Source organism: Fringilla coelebs (genome assembly GCF_963513975.1).
Source record: "Fringilla coelebs genome assembly, chromosome: Z".
NCBI classification, from domain to species: domain Eukaryota; kingdom Metazoa; phylum Chordata; class Aves; order Passeriformes; family Fringillidae; genus Fringilla; species Fringilla coelebs.
The window spans coordinates 34,789,106-34,803,144 of record NC_140031.1 but is presented as its reverse complement, the minus strand read 5'-3'; the positions used below and the strand labels follow the sequence as shown (position 1 = coordinate 34,803,144).

The window sequence follows — 14,039 nt, the reverse complement described above, 5'->3', positions numbered from 1 at the left end:
CTACAGTGAAATGGCCAAACAGTAGGTTAATAGGAAGAGATAGGTAAGGCTGTATTACATGATGAAGTAGTCATTATGTGCCTTATGTCCATGACTGCAGTGACTTCTGAAATACCCCATTTTTCAACAGATCTGCTGTGAATTAGAAGAATGTCAGAATCCTTGTTTGGAGTTGGATCCTCTAGAATGTGAATGTGACCAAATTCTCATTTATCATCAAGAAAATTCTTCAGTGACTTGTGATCAAATTTTTCTTCTAATTAAGGAAGTTATAAATAGAAGGCAACCAGAAATGGTATCAAACAGTAGAACTTCTTCTACTGAAGCTGTTGCTGGAAGTGCTCCACTTTCACAAGGATCTTCTGGTATTATGGAGTTATATGGTTCTGATGTAGAACCACAGCCCAGTTCTGCCAATTTTATAGAAAATCCTCAAGATCTAAATGGGTCTGTGCCAGCCCACATTGATGTTAATGTTGACCTTGTGAGTCCAGACAGTGGCTTGGCTACCATTAGAAGCAGCCGGTCTTCCAAGGAGAGTTCCGTTTTTCTTAGTGATGATAGCCCTGTTGCAGAAGGTGCTGCTTCACACCACAGTCTTCTGCCCGGCTTTGATTCCTACAGCCCTATTCCTGAAGGAGCAATAGCTGAAGAGCAAAAGTCTCAGTCAGGAAGCAATAGCGATAACTTTGATCTTTTCAATTTTGATCTAGCACCCATGGTTACGGCTCCATCTCAGTCATCTTCTCATTCTGTTGATTGTTCTCCAGCAGATGACTATTTTCTCAATACTGATTCATCAGAAGGGCATCAGCTCACTCTGAAGAAAAAACTTGATGAGACAAACCTATTAGAAAATGATACAGTAAAGTATTCAACTGACCTACTTACGACAAAAACTGAGGAAGACAGTCCGGCAGAATTTGGTGAGAATCCAGGAGAAATGTGTGAGAAAACTTCAAGTTTGATTGATTTAGTTGAAGGTGATTCTTCTTCACCAGAAGCTTTGAAATCTGCTGATTCAAGAATTCCACCAACTCCTATGAATAGTCTTGTAGATACTTCACCATTAGATAATGGGCAGCCTTTAATTTTCTCACAAGATGTCATTAAAAAAATTAATGAAATAGATGGCACAAATTACTCTCCGTCTCGTGTTAGATATGGGAGCTGGTGGGATGGCTTTGACCTAGATTCCAGAAATGCTGATGCATGGAGTTCAAGTGAACAGGAATCTGTGTTTCAGAGTCCTGTCTTATGGAAAGATTCTAAAGAAAGTCCTTTGCTACGAGAACATACTGATAGAAGAGCCTCAGATTCTGTGTTCCTCCAAAAACAGCCAAAGCAAATGGAATATATGAAAGCAGGTCTGTGGGATAATCAGTTTAAAGGAGATAATTGGAACCATGAGAATCAAGAGAAAAGCATTGACCATTCATGTTTGCAAGCTGCTTCTTTAGATGAGACAAAGCAAGAAGTGGAGAGCTTTACAGACCTGTGGAAGGTCAGCCAACCAACACCTATGATGTCAGATGCATGGTGTAGTGGTGAAGGAAAAGGTAGCCAGCTAGCTGGAGAGTCTTACAAAATCTGGACTGAGTTAGATGAGGGCAATGCTGGTAAATCCTCAGAAAATGTATGGAACATGCCCAAACCAGATAGAGAGTTAAAATCAGTGAATATTCCTGAGGAATGGGTCATATCAAAATCTGGTTTATCAGATTCTTCAGAAATCACAGTGGACAATGATATTGAAAATCCAGAAGTGTGGGATAAAGGAAGGTATTATTCAATAGAAGACCATGGAAAATCTGAAAATGTAACTTTTGTTTTCAACAATATGCAAAATAATTCCAAGCTGAACGCAGGGGAAAAAACTTTGTTTGGTGATCCTAAACATAGACCAAAACAATTTGAAAATATAGATACCTGGAATATGTATGATAAAAACATCAGAAAAGAAGTAACAGAAGTAGTGGTGCCATGGGAGGATACCTTCTTATATAAAAACTCGGATCTTAGTTCCTCAAATATAGAAGAAGATTTAGTTGTTTCTCCACCAGACACCAATTATTCAACATCTGATTCATATATATCACCTACATATATGGAAGATGAAAGAGAAAATGAGGACAAGGATTTTGATCAAGGAACAGTTACTGATAAATTCATGAACACAAACTTGGCTGAGTCAAAAGTACTTGAGAAATCAAGTAAGGAACCATTATCTCCTAGTAATGTGCCTTTGTCAAATACTAGAAATACAGATATCTGGAACACTCCCCTAAATAATATCACCCAGTTACAAGAAAGAAATTCTGAAATTGCAGTTCTCTCTGCCTCTGCTAAACCTTGCCTTAATTCAGAACAAACAGCTGATCTATGTTTTTCAGCTGAAACATGTAGCAGTGAAAATAACTTTCCTGTATCTGAAAGCAGAAGAGTAATACTGGCGTATAATCAAACAATGAATGACTTATCACCATCACAGAATGAATTAAACACCAGACAGAGAGCAGCCGATGAGGCAGAAGCAGTGGGCAGTGTTCCTGTAGAAGACACAAACATCTCTACGCCAACTTCAGAAAATGAGAATGGTTTGGATCTGAAAATATGTGAGTTAGGGAGTGAGATACTTACTGAAAATGCAGCACAAAATACTGTTGGTATTGAAGAAGAGCTGGGTATTCAGGATTCAGTGCACCAGCTGGACTCGTGGGGTTTACAGAGTGAGCACGGTTGTGAGGAAGGCTGGGATAATGCCCCTGTCATCTCTAAGGAAGGAGAAGAATGTAAGAGAACACATGTGACAAGTGGGCAGCAGATAATTAATGACATTTGTAATAAACCAGTGCAAGAGGGTAGTGAATCTTCAGCTAAAACAGATCTGGAAAAAAATGAGCCAACAACTGAAGTTGTCACCTCCCCAGAAAAACTGAGAAATTGTGTTAGTTTGGAAGTATTAATCACAGAGAATGTGTCGATTTCTAATCCAAGCAATCCAGTTAGTCAGGAAGAGAGAAAAGACGTGTTGCAGAGCAGTTTAGAATCTTCAAGTATTTCTGAAGGAAGCAGAGATTATGAATTTTTTGATGACCCCTTACCAAAAAAGTACAATTACAGTGAAATGTCACAGCTGCTTTCTGAGGGAGCTGGAAAAGAGGCTACAGTGACACAGGATGCAACAAGTCCCAAGATGGAAAGTATTTCTGAAAGTTCTGGTAATGGTAGTGGCAATCCTGAAAATAATTCTACTGTAATACCTGGAAGCTCAGGTGTCTGGAATGACTCTGGAAAGAATGGTTGTGGCCAAGCCATAATTCCTTTGATGGATAAACTACAAGAACCTCTGGGAGAAGGGCAAGAATGCTTACATGAAGTGACTTCTAACCATCCAGACATTTGTAATTCTGATTTACTATCTTTTAAAAATAGCTTAGAACTGATGAGGACCAATGAAAATCCTTTCACAGAGGAGTTTAAGAAAAATCTTTCTGGATTTGGTAGTGTTCCTGATATTACACATATGTCTGTGGTAGAAAATTCGTTTTCACTTGAAATAGCTTCTGGGAGAAATGAAAACTCTGAAAATGTAGAACCTGCTACTAATCTTTGTGGAGAGCCATTTGCAGTGCTTAATGACAATTTTCCCCAAACTGCTTGGGATTCACAGCCACATGAAGATTTGCAGTCTCCTGGAACAAGTCCTGAGGCAAGCGAAGTCCTTGAAATAGCAAATACCACAAGCAGCCTTTCAAAAGATATACAGATCAAAAGCTATTTGGAAGAAGATAATATGTGGAGTAATTCAATAAATTATTATACACACTCAAGTGGAACAAGTCCTGACTTAAGTGATACGTCTGTGAATGTGTGGGGAGACCTTCCAGTTGCTAGTCATAATGAAAGAAGCAGAGATGTGTGGGAGATGAAAAATAAAAAAAATCTTGCAGATTCCTTTAAAAAGCAGGAATTTGGGAATGAATCTGAAGAAGGATTTGAAACAAGTGGCAAGGAGAACAAAGTTCCTAAAAGCTTAGATTTTTGGAATGCCCATGTAGATGATGATACTGTATCTTCTTTATCGAGTCCTGACATAAATGAGGATTCAGAGAATTTAGAGGCATGTCCAGAAGTGATTCATGAAGGTTTAGTGTGTGAAAACAAGCAGCACAAAGCAGCTGAAAATGAAGAGGATTATGATCAGTCCAATGCAACAAGTCCTGAAGCTAATGAAGACAGTTTAGGTGCAAAAACTAAGGTGGGAGAGAACGTCCTCATAAGCACCTTCAGTGAAAATTCTGAAACAATTGAAGCCAAAAAGGTGTTGCAGGAGGATGGGACTATTGACTTTATTGATCATAAGACTACTCAATCTACTACAGGCCATTGTGAAACACTTGACGAAATAACTCAGGTGACTACTTTCAATGAAAAACCAGATAGTGGGGAAGACTCATATTTGTATCAAATAAATGAAGATCCTGCATCAGTTTCTGCTGCTGGTGATAAAGAAGAGCATTCTTCAAAAGCTGTAGATAAGTGGAGTATGTCACTGGAAGCTGATTCAAGAACTAGTCCAAAATCCACAACAGGAACACCTGATTTTCTAGATAACAGTTCAGAAAGGTGGAGTTCACAACCTTGTGAAGAAAAGCAACTGGAAGATCAGTATTCTGGTTCAAGTCACTCTGTAACAAATCAGCTAGGGAATAGTAAGGAGTACTCCTCTGGCTCCCCTTCACAAGATGAAGAACTAAGAGAAGCACTTTTCACAGATACAGGTAATGATGGGAATCCATCTGCCCCCCTGTACTCTGATGAAAAAGAAAATGAAAGACTAGTACATTCTATCAGTAGTCCTGGTGGTCAGATTAATGGAGACACTTCACAGTTCAGTCAATTTGATTCTTTCACAGTGGATAAAGAAGAAAGAGAGTTGATAGAGCAGTTGTTTTCTACAGATGAGGAAAATCAACTGACTCCACAAAACTCTTTTTCAGATGAGGAACAAGCTATATCAAATACAGCAGTTGAAGCAATCACTGTACTGGATCTACCAAAAGACAGTGTGGGAAATGCAAGTGTCACCCCTCAAAGACAGCAGGAGGACACTTGTGAAAGAGTAGAAGTGCATGACTCCATGCCAGGTGCTTTCACTGTAGAAGACTTATCTTTTGACATGGCAGAAAAGTCAAGTCCAGAGTGGAATATATTAGTTCCCCAAACTGCACTTATCCCAGATATTTTACAGGATAACACACAAGGAAGTAATCAGCAGTTTTCAGTGGAACCTGACCTGTGGACTAATGCTGAGGAGACTGTCACTTCGAAATCAGATGGTGAAAATCCTGATATTTTAATTCACTGTGACCAAGACAATGGTTCAGAGTCATCAAGTAGTCCTGATGTGTGCCAGGAATATGGACCTAAGCATGCCTCAATCCTGTCTTCTCAGATTGCAGTGGAGCCTGAAGACAAAGACGTTCAGCCAATTCATACAAGATCAAATGTGAATGAAGAGGCAGATTTTGATTCAAAGTGTCAGTTAGTAATGCAGAATGAGATGCACTCTGAAAATGGTAGCCCCCAGGACTATGAACCAGTAAAGACCAGTGAATTCTATCAGTTTATTTCTTCTAATTCTCAGGAGCTTCCTGAATTTCTAATTCCAGAAGAATACAATCTAGAAAATAAGCTGGTTTTTGACCCTGTTGAGTCAACAGAAATTGCCAGTGAAGTTATAAAAGTGACATCCTTAGATGTGAAAGACATGTTCCATGGAAGTTTCACTAATGCAAGCCATCAAGAAGCACCAACTGATACAGCTCAAATAACGACCTCTCAAATGCATTTGCTCCCCATGGATTTCAATCAACCTGATAAGGAAGAACAAAGCTTAAAAGAAATTAGTGCCTTCGGTGAAGTTGTAAAATATTCTGATACTGACCTAACAGCAATAACTGGTGTTGAGCTAGATAGGTCAGAAGAATGTGTGGATGACTTTGACACAGGGATAGAACATAGTATCAGGGACACCTCAGTGACCAATGTCCTGGGAGGCACATGTGGTGGAATGAACATACTGACATTGCTAGGCAGTGAGGCAGCAGAAGATGAACAGACAGTCTTTCCCAAATCCTTTCTACCTGGTGGTAATGAAGGTGATGAATCTGATTCAAATAATCAACTGTTTGATGACATAGCAAAAGAATATGAAGCTGTGATTGAAAATGATGTTCCTGTGTTTAAGGAAACACCCAATGACCAGTCACCAACGCTGTGTACTCCACCACCCTCTGCATCTTTTGATGCTGAACCCTCTGGCAGCAGAGAGAATGCAAACGGTGAGCTCTTGTTACAGCAGCCATTTTATGACAGTGTTTCTTTGGAAAAACAATTGCCACTGCCAGCTCCTCTGGAAGGTGCAGAGAGCATCCTAATGACCAAAGATAAGGTGTCTGAGACATCCACAGAGTGTCTTGAGGAAAATCTCACCTCAGTACCATCGCTCTCCATGTCTGAAGTAACTCCCCCAGATTCTGATTTCTTTACAGGAAAATCTGAAACAGAAACAGCCGATCCTGACTCACCACCAGGTGGAGATAGAAGATCGTGTGATGGTAAGAAAATCTGCTTTCCAGGGCAAATACATAGGACAGAGAAAGGAAGAAGTATTTCTATGAAGCCTGTGAGGAGGAGGCTTTGAGTGACATGGAGTTTGTGTGTTTCCCTAATGTACAGAACATTTACTGTGGAAAGAGCTCTAGTGTCACTCTTTCAGATGATGCCTTGAGAGGCTACCTGGGGTAGAGGTTAGACAGAGTTAAAGGAATAATGTATATATTTATTAAAAGGCCTTCAAAGGATACATCTTGGGCAGTACAAGAGCCTGGCCTTGGCTCCACCCAGGATGGACCCAAGAAGGACCCAAGATGGACAACTGGTCACGAGTTTTCACACTTTTATAAGTTTTGGTCCTTCTACATATTGGGATGAATTATCCAATTACAGCTTCAGGTTATGAAGTCCCATCCTCCCAGACTGCTCTCCTCCATTGGCTGTTGTTGACACTTTTTGAGGCTGCAATGGTGTCCTTGGTTCTCAGGCTGGAAAAGGATTGTTTTGTCTGACTAAACTGTGAGGAGAACTTGCTAACACTTTATATGAAGTTCAGAGTTATACACTAATACAGTACAGAATCTGGAAAATATGAAAGCTAAACTTAAGGCATCACAGACAGATCTAAAGCTTTTAAAACAGTGAAGTAGTAATATAATTTCTGTTGTTTGTACAGGGCCTAGCCTATGGGATACTGAATTGTTTGTGCCTTGGGAATGATTGTCGTGTTAATGTATAACCTTTAACAATAATGATGATGGTGATGATGTTATAAAATTCAAGTACACATTAACAGAGCAAAGCAAACTGAAAAGAACTTTATCTCACAGTCCTGATTAAAGCATACTATGGTGACTAAATCAGTAATTCAGAAATTAAAAAGAGTTTCTATTTGCCTGTTCTTTTAGAAGCTGGCACTGACTCCCTACTTTGTAGGGAGGAAAAGCTGTCAAATTCCCATAACAGCCCTGAAGTAGAAAGTACAGACAGTAAAGAAGATGTGAGGATGCAGCTGCTCCCAGCTTCACTGGAGATGGATTACATCCTTGTTACTGAGGAAGAAAATACACCTGCAACAAATTATACCCTTGAAAGAAGCAAAATAAATTCTGCGTTTCAAGAATCCCATGAAGGCTTTTCACCAGGGTCCTTGGATGCCTTTCAGGCAATACCCATTTCAAATGAAAGCAAAGATCATTTTGTTTGTGGGACTGGATGGGACGCTGTTGACTTAGAAGAGAAAAATTCTTCTGCTGTGCCTCAGAAGCTGGATGGTGAAAGGAAATCACAGGAAAGCTGTGGGCAAGATGAGGGCTGGATTATATTGGGACAAAATGAAGTAAGTGACATATCACCTGAAGAAATTTCTGCCAAGACAGAGATGCCAAAATCAGGGTCCGGACATCCTGGTGAAGAACTGGCATCTCTTGTAGCGCAGGAATTGATTCTTGACACTTGGACAGAATTTCAGGTAGAAACTCCCCTTCAGAAATCTTTTGAACATGAAAGCTGTTCTCCTTCAGATGGCCTGGCTGCTGAGAATGTCAGTTCGGGCACTGCAGGAGCATCAGAGTTGCAGGTGGTTGGTGGTGATAGTACATGGGAAGCAAATTCTCGACTGAGGCTTGGGAATAATGTAGCAACAGAACAAGAAGTAAAGGAGGAAACGGTTCTTCTCAACAGTGACAGAGAATTGAATCAAAAATCAGGGTAAGTAAAAATCAAGCTAATTTCTTTCGAAAGTTTTCTGTTAATTTGTCACTTATGTTATTGAGGTGTGTGCCATTATGAACAGACTTTGAAGTCTGAATTATGCAAAGTACTTATTTACTTATCAATGTATTACTTCCTTTCTGTAAACAGATTGTTGGTTCTTTGTTGCTTGATATGAGCCAAATTAGGGTTGGTTTGCAATTGATTTGAAGGTCACTTTCTTGCAGGACTAAATTTATCTTCCTTCTCTGAAGTGCCACTGATTGTTTTACCTACTTGAAATCTGAAACAAATACGGCTAGGGCATACAGGCCCAAGCCAGGTACTGATGGTGTTGCCAGTATATGATGAGATTATCTGGGGATCGAAGTGAAGTGCTATCTCTGCCCAGTGAAAAACTGCTGAGAAGGAAGAAAGGAAGAAGTCAAAGCACAGAGTCAGAAAAACGGGCTGCTTGTAGAGGAAAGAAAAGCATGAAAGAAAGTTGTGGCCTTTGTGATTATTTTCAAGCTTTAGTCAGATCAGAGGAGCATTTATGACTGTTGGAATTGAACTGGCGATTGAAGCAGATGGAGTGAGTACATGTGGACCTGGTTTTGGGTGGACAGGCAGTCTCTGTGCTGGCAGCATTCCTCCTGGCAAGTGACTCTGTGCTGTGTCATCAGACAGAGTGAGGGGTGGCCCTCCTGACTGTAGTGTATTGGAGAGGGTGCTTCTGTTGTTGACCTCTCTTCCATCAAGGGACAGGAATATCTTCAGAAGTGTTAGCAGAAGATGAGTACTCATCAGTCCTGTAGAGCCTGAAGTAAACCAAATATCGAGTGCTTGACCTCTAAACTAGCCGAGTATGGTGGATTGGCACAGCATTTCTGTCGCACCCAATCCTCTAAGTTTCTGAATTCCATTCCAGAATGAAAAGTAGAAATTTTGAAACTTCCTATTAAAGAGAAATCTGGGAGAAGCCAAACAAGCAAAATTTCCAAGCAGCTGTTTTTCATCCATGTTGTTGTGTGGAAGGATGGCTTAAGATCTGCAAATCTAGGAAACCTACATGTTCTTTGACTTGGAGGTGCTTTGTTTGTTAGCCCTGGAAGCCATTCTCTGGTGTTGCCTCTACAGGGTTTCACTGGGAGTTCATTAAAACCTACTAATTTCAATTAGTAAAGATGCTTTTTTGACAAACCGTGCATTTCTAGTAAAAAATCTTAGAATCATAGAATGCCTATCAGTTCTGCTCCTACTGGGACAGGAAACAGGAAGAGTTGTTTAGAGATGCTGGGTAGTTGCAGGCTTGCAAATCTGACATAAAGAAATTGTCTGTTATTTCCTCTGTCTCCCATAAAGCATTTTAAATTAAAACCAGGCAGATGCTGCCCCAGTCTAAGTCACACTGATTAATTACATGCAGGAAGCATCCTAGGGATTTGACTTGTCATACTTACATTCCCATGATGTAGAGAGGAAAAGAAAACTCTAGGTATCTGATTTAGAATGATTTGTAAGTAAACCAGCACATTTTCAACTTGAGATAACTTTGATGCAGTAAGACTCTGTTAGACACCTCAGGAAGAAAATCTGATTTTTGAACTTAGACTGGTACTAGAAAAAACATTGCTATGTCGTAGATTTATAGGGGTGGGTTAACATCTTATTGCTATAAATTGCTATATCCATTTTGAGAAGAGCTTTGCTGTCTTTTAGGAACTTTTGCAAATCCTGAAGTACCACTCAACAGTAGTTCACATTGGAATTTTGCATGCAGTACTTTCATTATTCTTAGAAGTTAGTGTATTTGTGTAGAGTAATTCCCACATTAAAATCCAAAACTGGACCATGTTAATGTTCTTGTGTTTTCAATAAAAATTTAAATGCATAATGGAATGTCGTGCATCCTGCAAGAAAAAGATAAAATAATTCTTGGTATAGAATGTATGTGATCTCTATAGCTTCTAGTTTAGTCTTTTATCTTATCTTACTTAGAAGTTGTTTAATACTAAATGCCTTTTTAGTCAATAGCAGTGGCTATTTCTGTCCTTTACACTACCGATACTGATGCCCAGAGAAGCAAAGTAAGGAACTTACTCAGCTTCCACATTAACAATTAATTGTGGGAGCATGGAATCAGTAAAATCTGCTTTGCTTTGGGTTTAAGTTTTCTTGTTAGATTTTTTCTTGGTAACTTGTAAACTTTAATGGAAGTTTCTTCCAGCATTAATTTTATTAAAAGTAATTAATCCTCTTCTGTGAGGATTTTGTATGTAATAGAGATTGTTTTTGTGGTGTGGTTTTCCCCTCAGTTTCCCCTCTGCTTGGTAGTTATTCAGTAAACTTGTAGTAAGCTTATATCTTTGGTCAGTTAGGTAAAGACTTGAGACTTCCTAGGAGAAGGGACAAATGCATCCCTGTGCATGCCCACAGCATGATCACAGAGGCCTTGATTCCTTTGAAACCAAATCAAAAAACAAAAAAAATACTATGATGAAACACATACAGGAATCATCTTTTTATAGATGATATGCCCATTTAATGAAAGCTCTTCCATAAAAACTAGCAGCTGACATGGTAGAAGTGTGTAATTAGAAATGCTTTCTTAATGTATTTAATTGACAGTTTTAAAAAGAGAAATTCCTTCTTAAAACATAACTCAATATGCAGCTTTTGACCTTTTTAGTCTGAAATTAACTGCCCTTCATGGCCAATGAGGTTTAAAATAATATGATGCAGCAGAGCTGCCAGCCTGTGGGAGGTTAATGAAGAAAAACTGGTGTCATCACATAAGAGAAGAAACTAAGACTTTTCTGATTGTTGCAGTACAATTTCTGGAAGGTGCTAGTCATCAGGCTCTGAGTCTGCCAAAGATTTACATCAAAGCAGGATGTAAAGAAACTCAGTGTGAGGGTGGTGAGGCACTGGAACAGGTTGCCTGGAATGGCTGTGAATGCTCCATCCTTGGAAGTGTGCAGAGTCAGGCTGGATGGGGCACTGAGCAACCTGATATAGTGGTACGTGTCCCTTCCCCAGTCAAGTGGGTTGGAACCAGGTGATCTTTGAGGTCTCTTTCAACCCAAATTCTGTGGTTCCAGCGTCTTAGAAAAATAAAGAAATTTATTGTTTGTATTCAGACTCAAACCCAGCCAATGAAGAGCTGAATTAGTTTATGAAGGCACTTAGTAACTGTCTAGTAATCCCTTTTATATCCATATTTATGTCCCTGTTTAGGAAAAAAAAGAAAAGGTTCCTACTTGTACTGTGCTGAAGTAGGTTCCTTTTGTAGTGGAGTAAGGGTCAGTGAAGGATGCAGTTTGCATTGTTTTTTGCTTTCATCCAGCAGATGTCTGCCACTTCTTCTGATAAAATTGCCTGTTACACAGAAGAGATGTTGGAACTCTGATGGCTGAAGACTTCGAGCTTTCTGAATTTAAGGGTGTCAAGTAAACGCCTTGTTTGACCTGAGACCTTGGAAAAGGCTTCAAAAATTGAGTGATAGCACAGAAACAGTGTGTGTGTAGTTTGGATAGTATTGTGTGATCTCACTGGGTGAAAAAACTTGCATTTGGGATTTTAGGATATGGTGATATATGGTAGCCAAGATGGAGAATTTTGGGTGTGGGTTGCTTGTCTTTTTTGCACCTTCTTCCTTCTTCTTCACGAATCTGGTGGTTTCCTCTGATTGGGTGAAAGATGTCCGCATTGCAGGTTTCAGGTGATCATAATTGGGTTAGAAGCATAAATAATATAGATGTGAACTGTTTATTGGATAACTGGGACTTACATAGCCTTGAACAGACACCATTTTAGCTCACTTCCTCAGCTTGTTAGAGAGAGCTCACATCTTGTGAGTTTGTAATAGATAAGGATAATAAACTTCAGAGTGAGACTTCAAAAACAACCTCCCCTGAGTTTTATTCTCCCTGACCTTGGAGCGAGAAAGAGCCTGGTATTCCAACAAAGTGGGAATTAAGGTTTTGAAATAGAAAGCATTAACAAAAACCAGAATGAAGAAGTGCCTTAAAATCTTGATGTTTGCTAGTCACTGCCCTTCATCCCAATGTCACACATAACTCTCAAAGGTGTTTAAAAGAAGTCTATGGCTAGGGGTGAAGTTCTTCCATCCTCTCCTGTTCTATTTCCAAAAGGAAAAGCTTCAGCAGAGAGTGAAGAATAAGGATATTTATTGGTATTAAAACACTGGAGAAAAGACATCGGCTTGTCTCAGAAATACGCAAACGCCAAAAGTGACCCTAGAGCTTCTTTGGACTACTAAGAAAAGTACAAAAATATTTGATAGCTCATTACTAAGGTCAGTGTTTCTGGAAAGAAAACAGCTTTTTATACAGCATGTTAGGTGGGCAGGATTACATACTTTCGTGCTGCTGACTGGAGCTGTGCCAGCAGTAAAATTTATGAAGATGGGAGGTAATTTTGTTCTTGATAGAAGGTGTCTTGTATTACAGAGCAATATGAAGGTTGGTGGTGATTAATTGGTCAGGAGGCAGAAGGAGAACCCTGCAGATGGCTATGCTAGTTTTTACCCAGCATATTTGTCAGAGTATTTTAGTGGCTGTGTATACCAGATCATTCTTCCTTTTACCTTTTCCTTATTAGAAGGAGTTAGAGCTGAACAAAATACTGTTAAATGATGTATTGACTTTAGGTAAAAGAAGCAGTGAGAACAGTACAAATAAGAACAGAGATATTTGGAAGGTTTGGGGGAGAGCTTAGAAAACGGGTGGCAAAACTGAGCAGAAGACAACTAACTTCCTTTGAAGAACTACTACAGTGTATTTAACCTGCTAGAATAAGACTTCGAAAGAAAACTTCATTTATCTTTCTGGTAGCATTTTCTCAAAGTAACAGAAATAATTATTTTCTGCTCGCATGTATAATGATCTTTTGGAAAAGATAGTTCTTCCACTCCCTCTGTCTGAAATATACCTCTTTGATCACTACTATACTGCTGGCTATTAAAATTGCCCAGTAGAGGAAGCAATCCAGTGTTTTATTAATAGAAAAGCCTGCTTTCATCACATTCCCCTGGGCTTGTGAATAAAGATAATCAAATTTAATTAAAGAAAAATATGTGACTGTTACAAGATTAATAAGAATTCTGAGATGACTCTGCTGTCTCTGTGACTTAGCCAAATACAAATAAATCTCAAAGCCATTAATTATTTGAGTCAATATCAATGCCCAGTACTGAAATTAAATACTGACAGACTGGAACCCAGGAAGAAATTCACATTGATTCCAGTGACCAAAGGTTTCACCACATATTTTCTCAAAAATTTCTCTTCTGTCATCCAAAGCTAGAATAAGGCGGGTGAGTTAGAGATCCCAGGTTTGCCTTATTCTTTTATGGGCAAAGCAGGGATGCTATATATAGGATGCTTAAAGGCTTGAAAATCTATTGTAAGAAAAAGTAACATTTGCTTCCCTTTGGATACCTGTTTCCTTTTTTTCCTTGGAAACCTGGGGGGCTGCCATCTTTCACTTCTGTTAGAATTGTTTATTAATTTGCCATATCCACTGGAAAGCAGTTCCAGGCACTCTGGGACCAGGCATGCTGGTTCAGTTGTTTCCAGCTCCTGCTGAACTACAAAATTATGGACTTGAAATGGAAATTGAACTTAGGTCTCCCACTTCGCAGCACAAAGCATGACATTTGACTTAACACAAAGACCATGCTTTAAAGGTTAAAACCAAAT

The 14,039-nt window shown here is 39.3% G+C and overlaps 1 protein-coding gene across 2 annotated transcripts in view; it reads left to right on the top strand.

Annotated features, from left to right (window-relative positions):
* The window catches only part of PRUNE2 (prune homolog 2 with BCH domain), a gene marked incomplete at both ends in the record, with an annotated part of 127,637 nt that overhangs the window by 77,132 nt on the left and 36,466 nt on the right, over positions 1-14,039 (top strand). For both annotated transcript variants that reach the window (XM_084225173.1, XM_084225172.1), the window contains 2 exons: positions 131-6,623; positions 7,530-8,331. In XM_084225173.1, the coding sequence (XP_084081299.1) occupies positions 131-6,623; positions 7,530-8,331 (7,295 nt within the window). The remainder of the gene's footprint in view (positions 1-130; positions 6,624-7,529; positions 8,332-14,039) is intronic.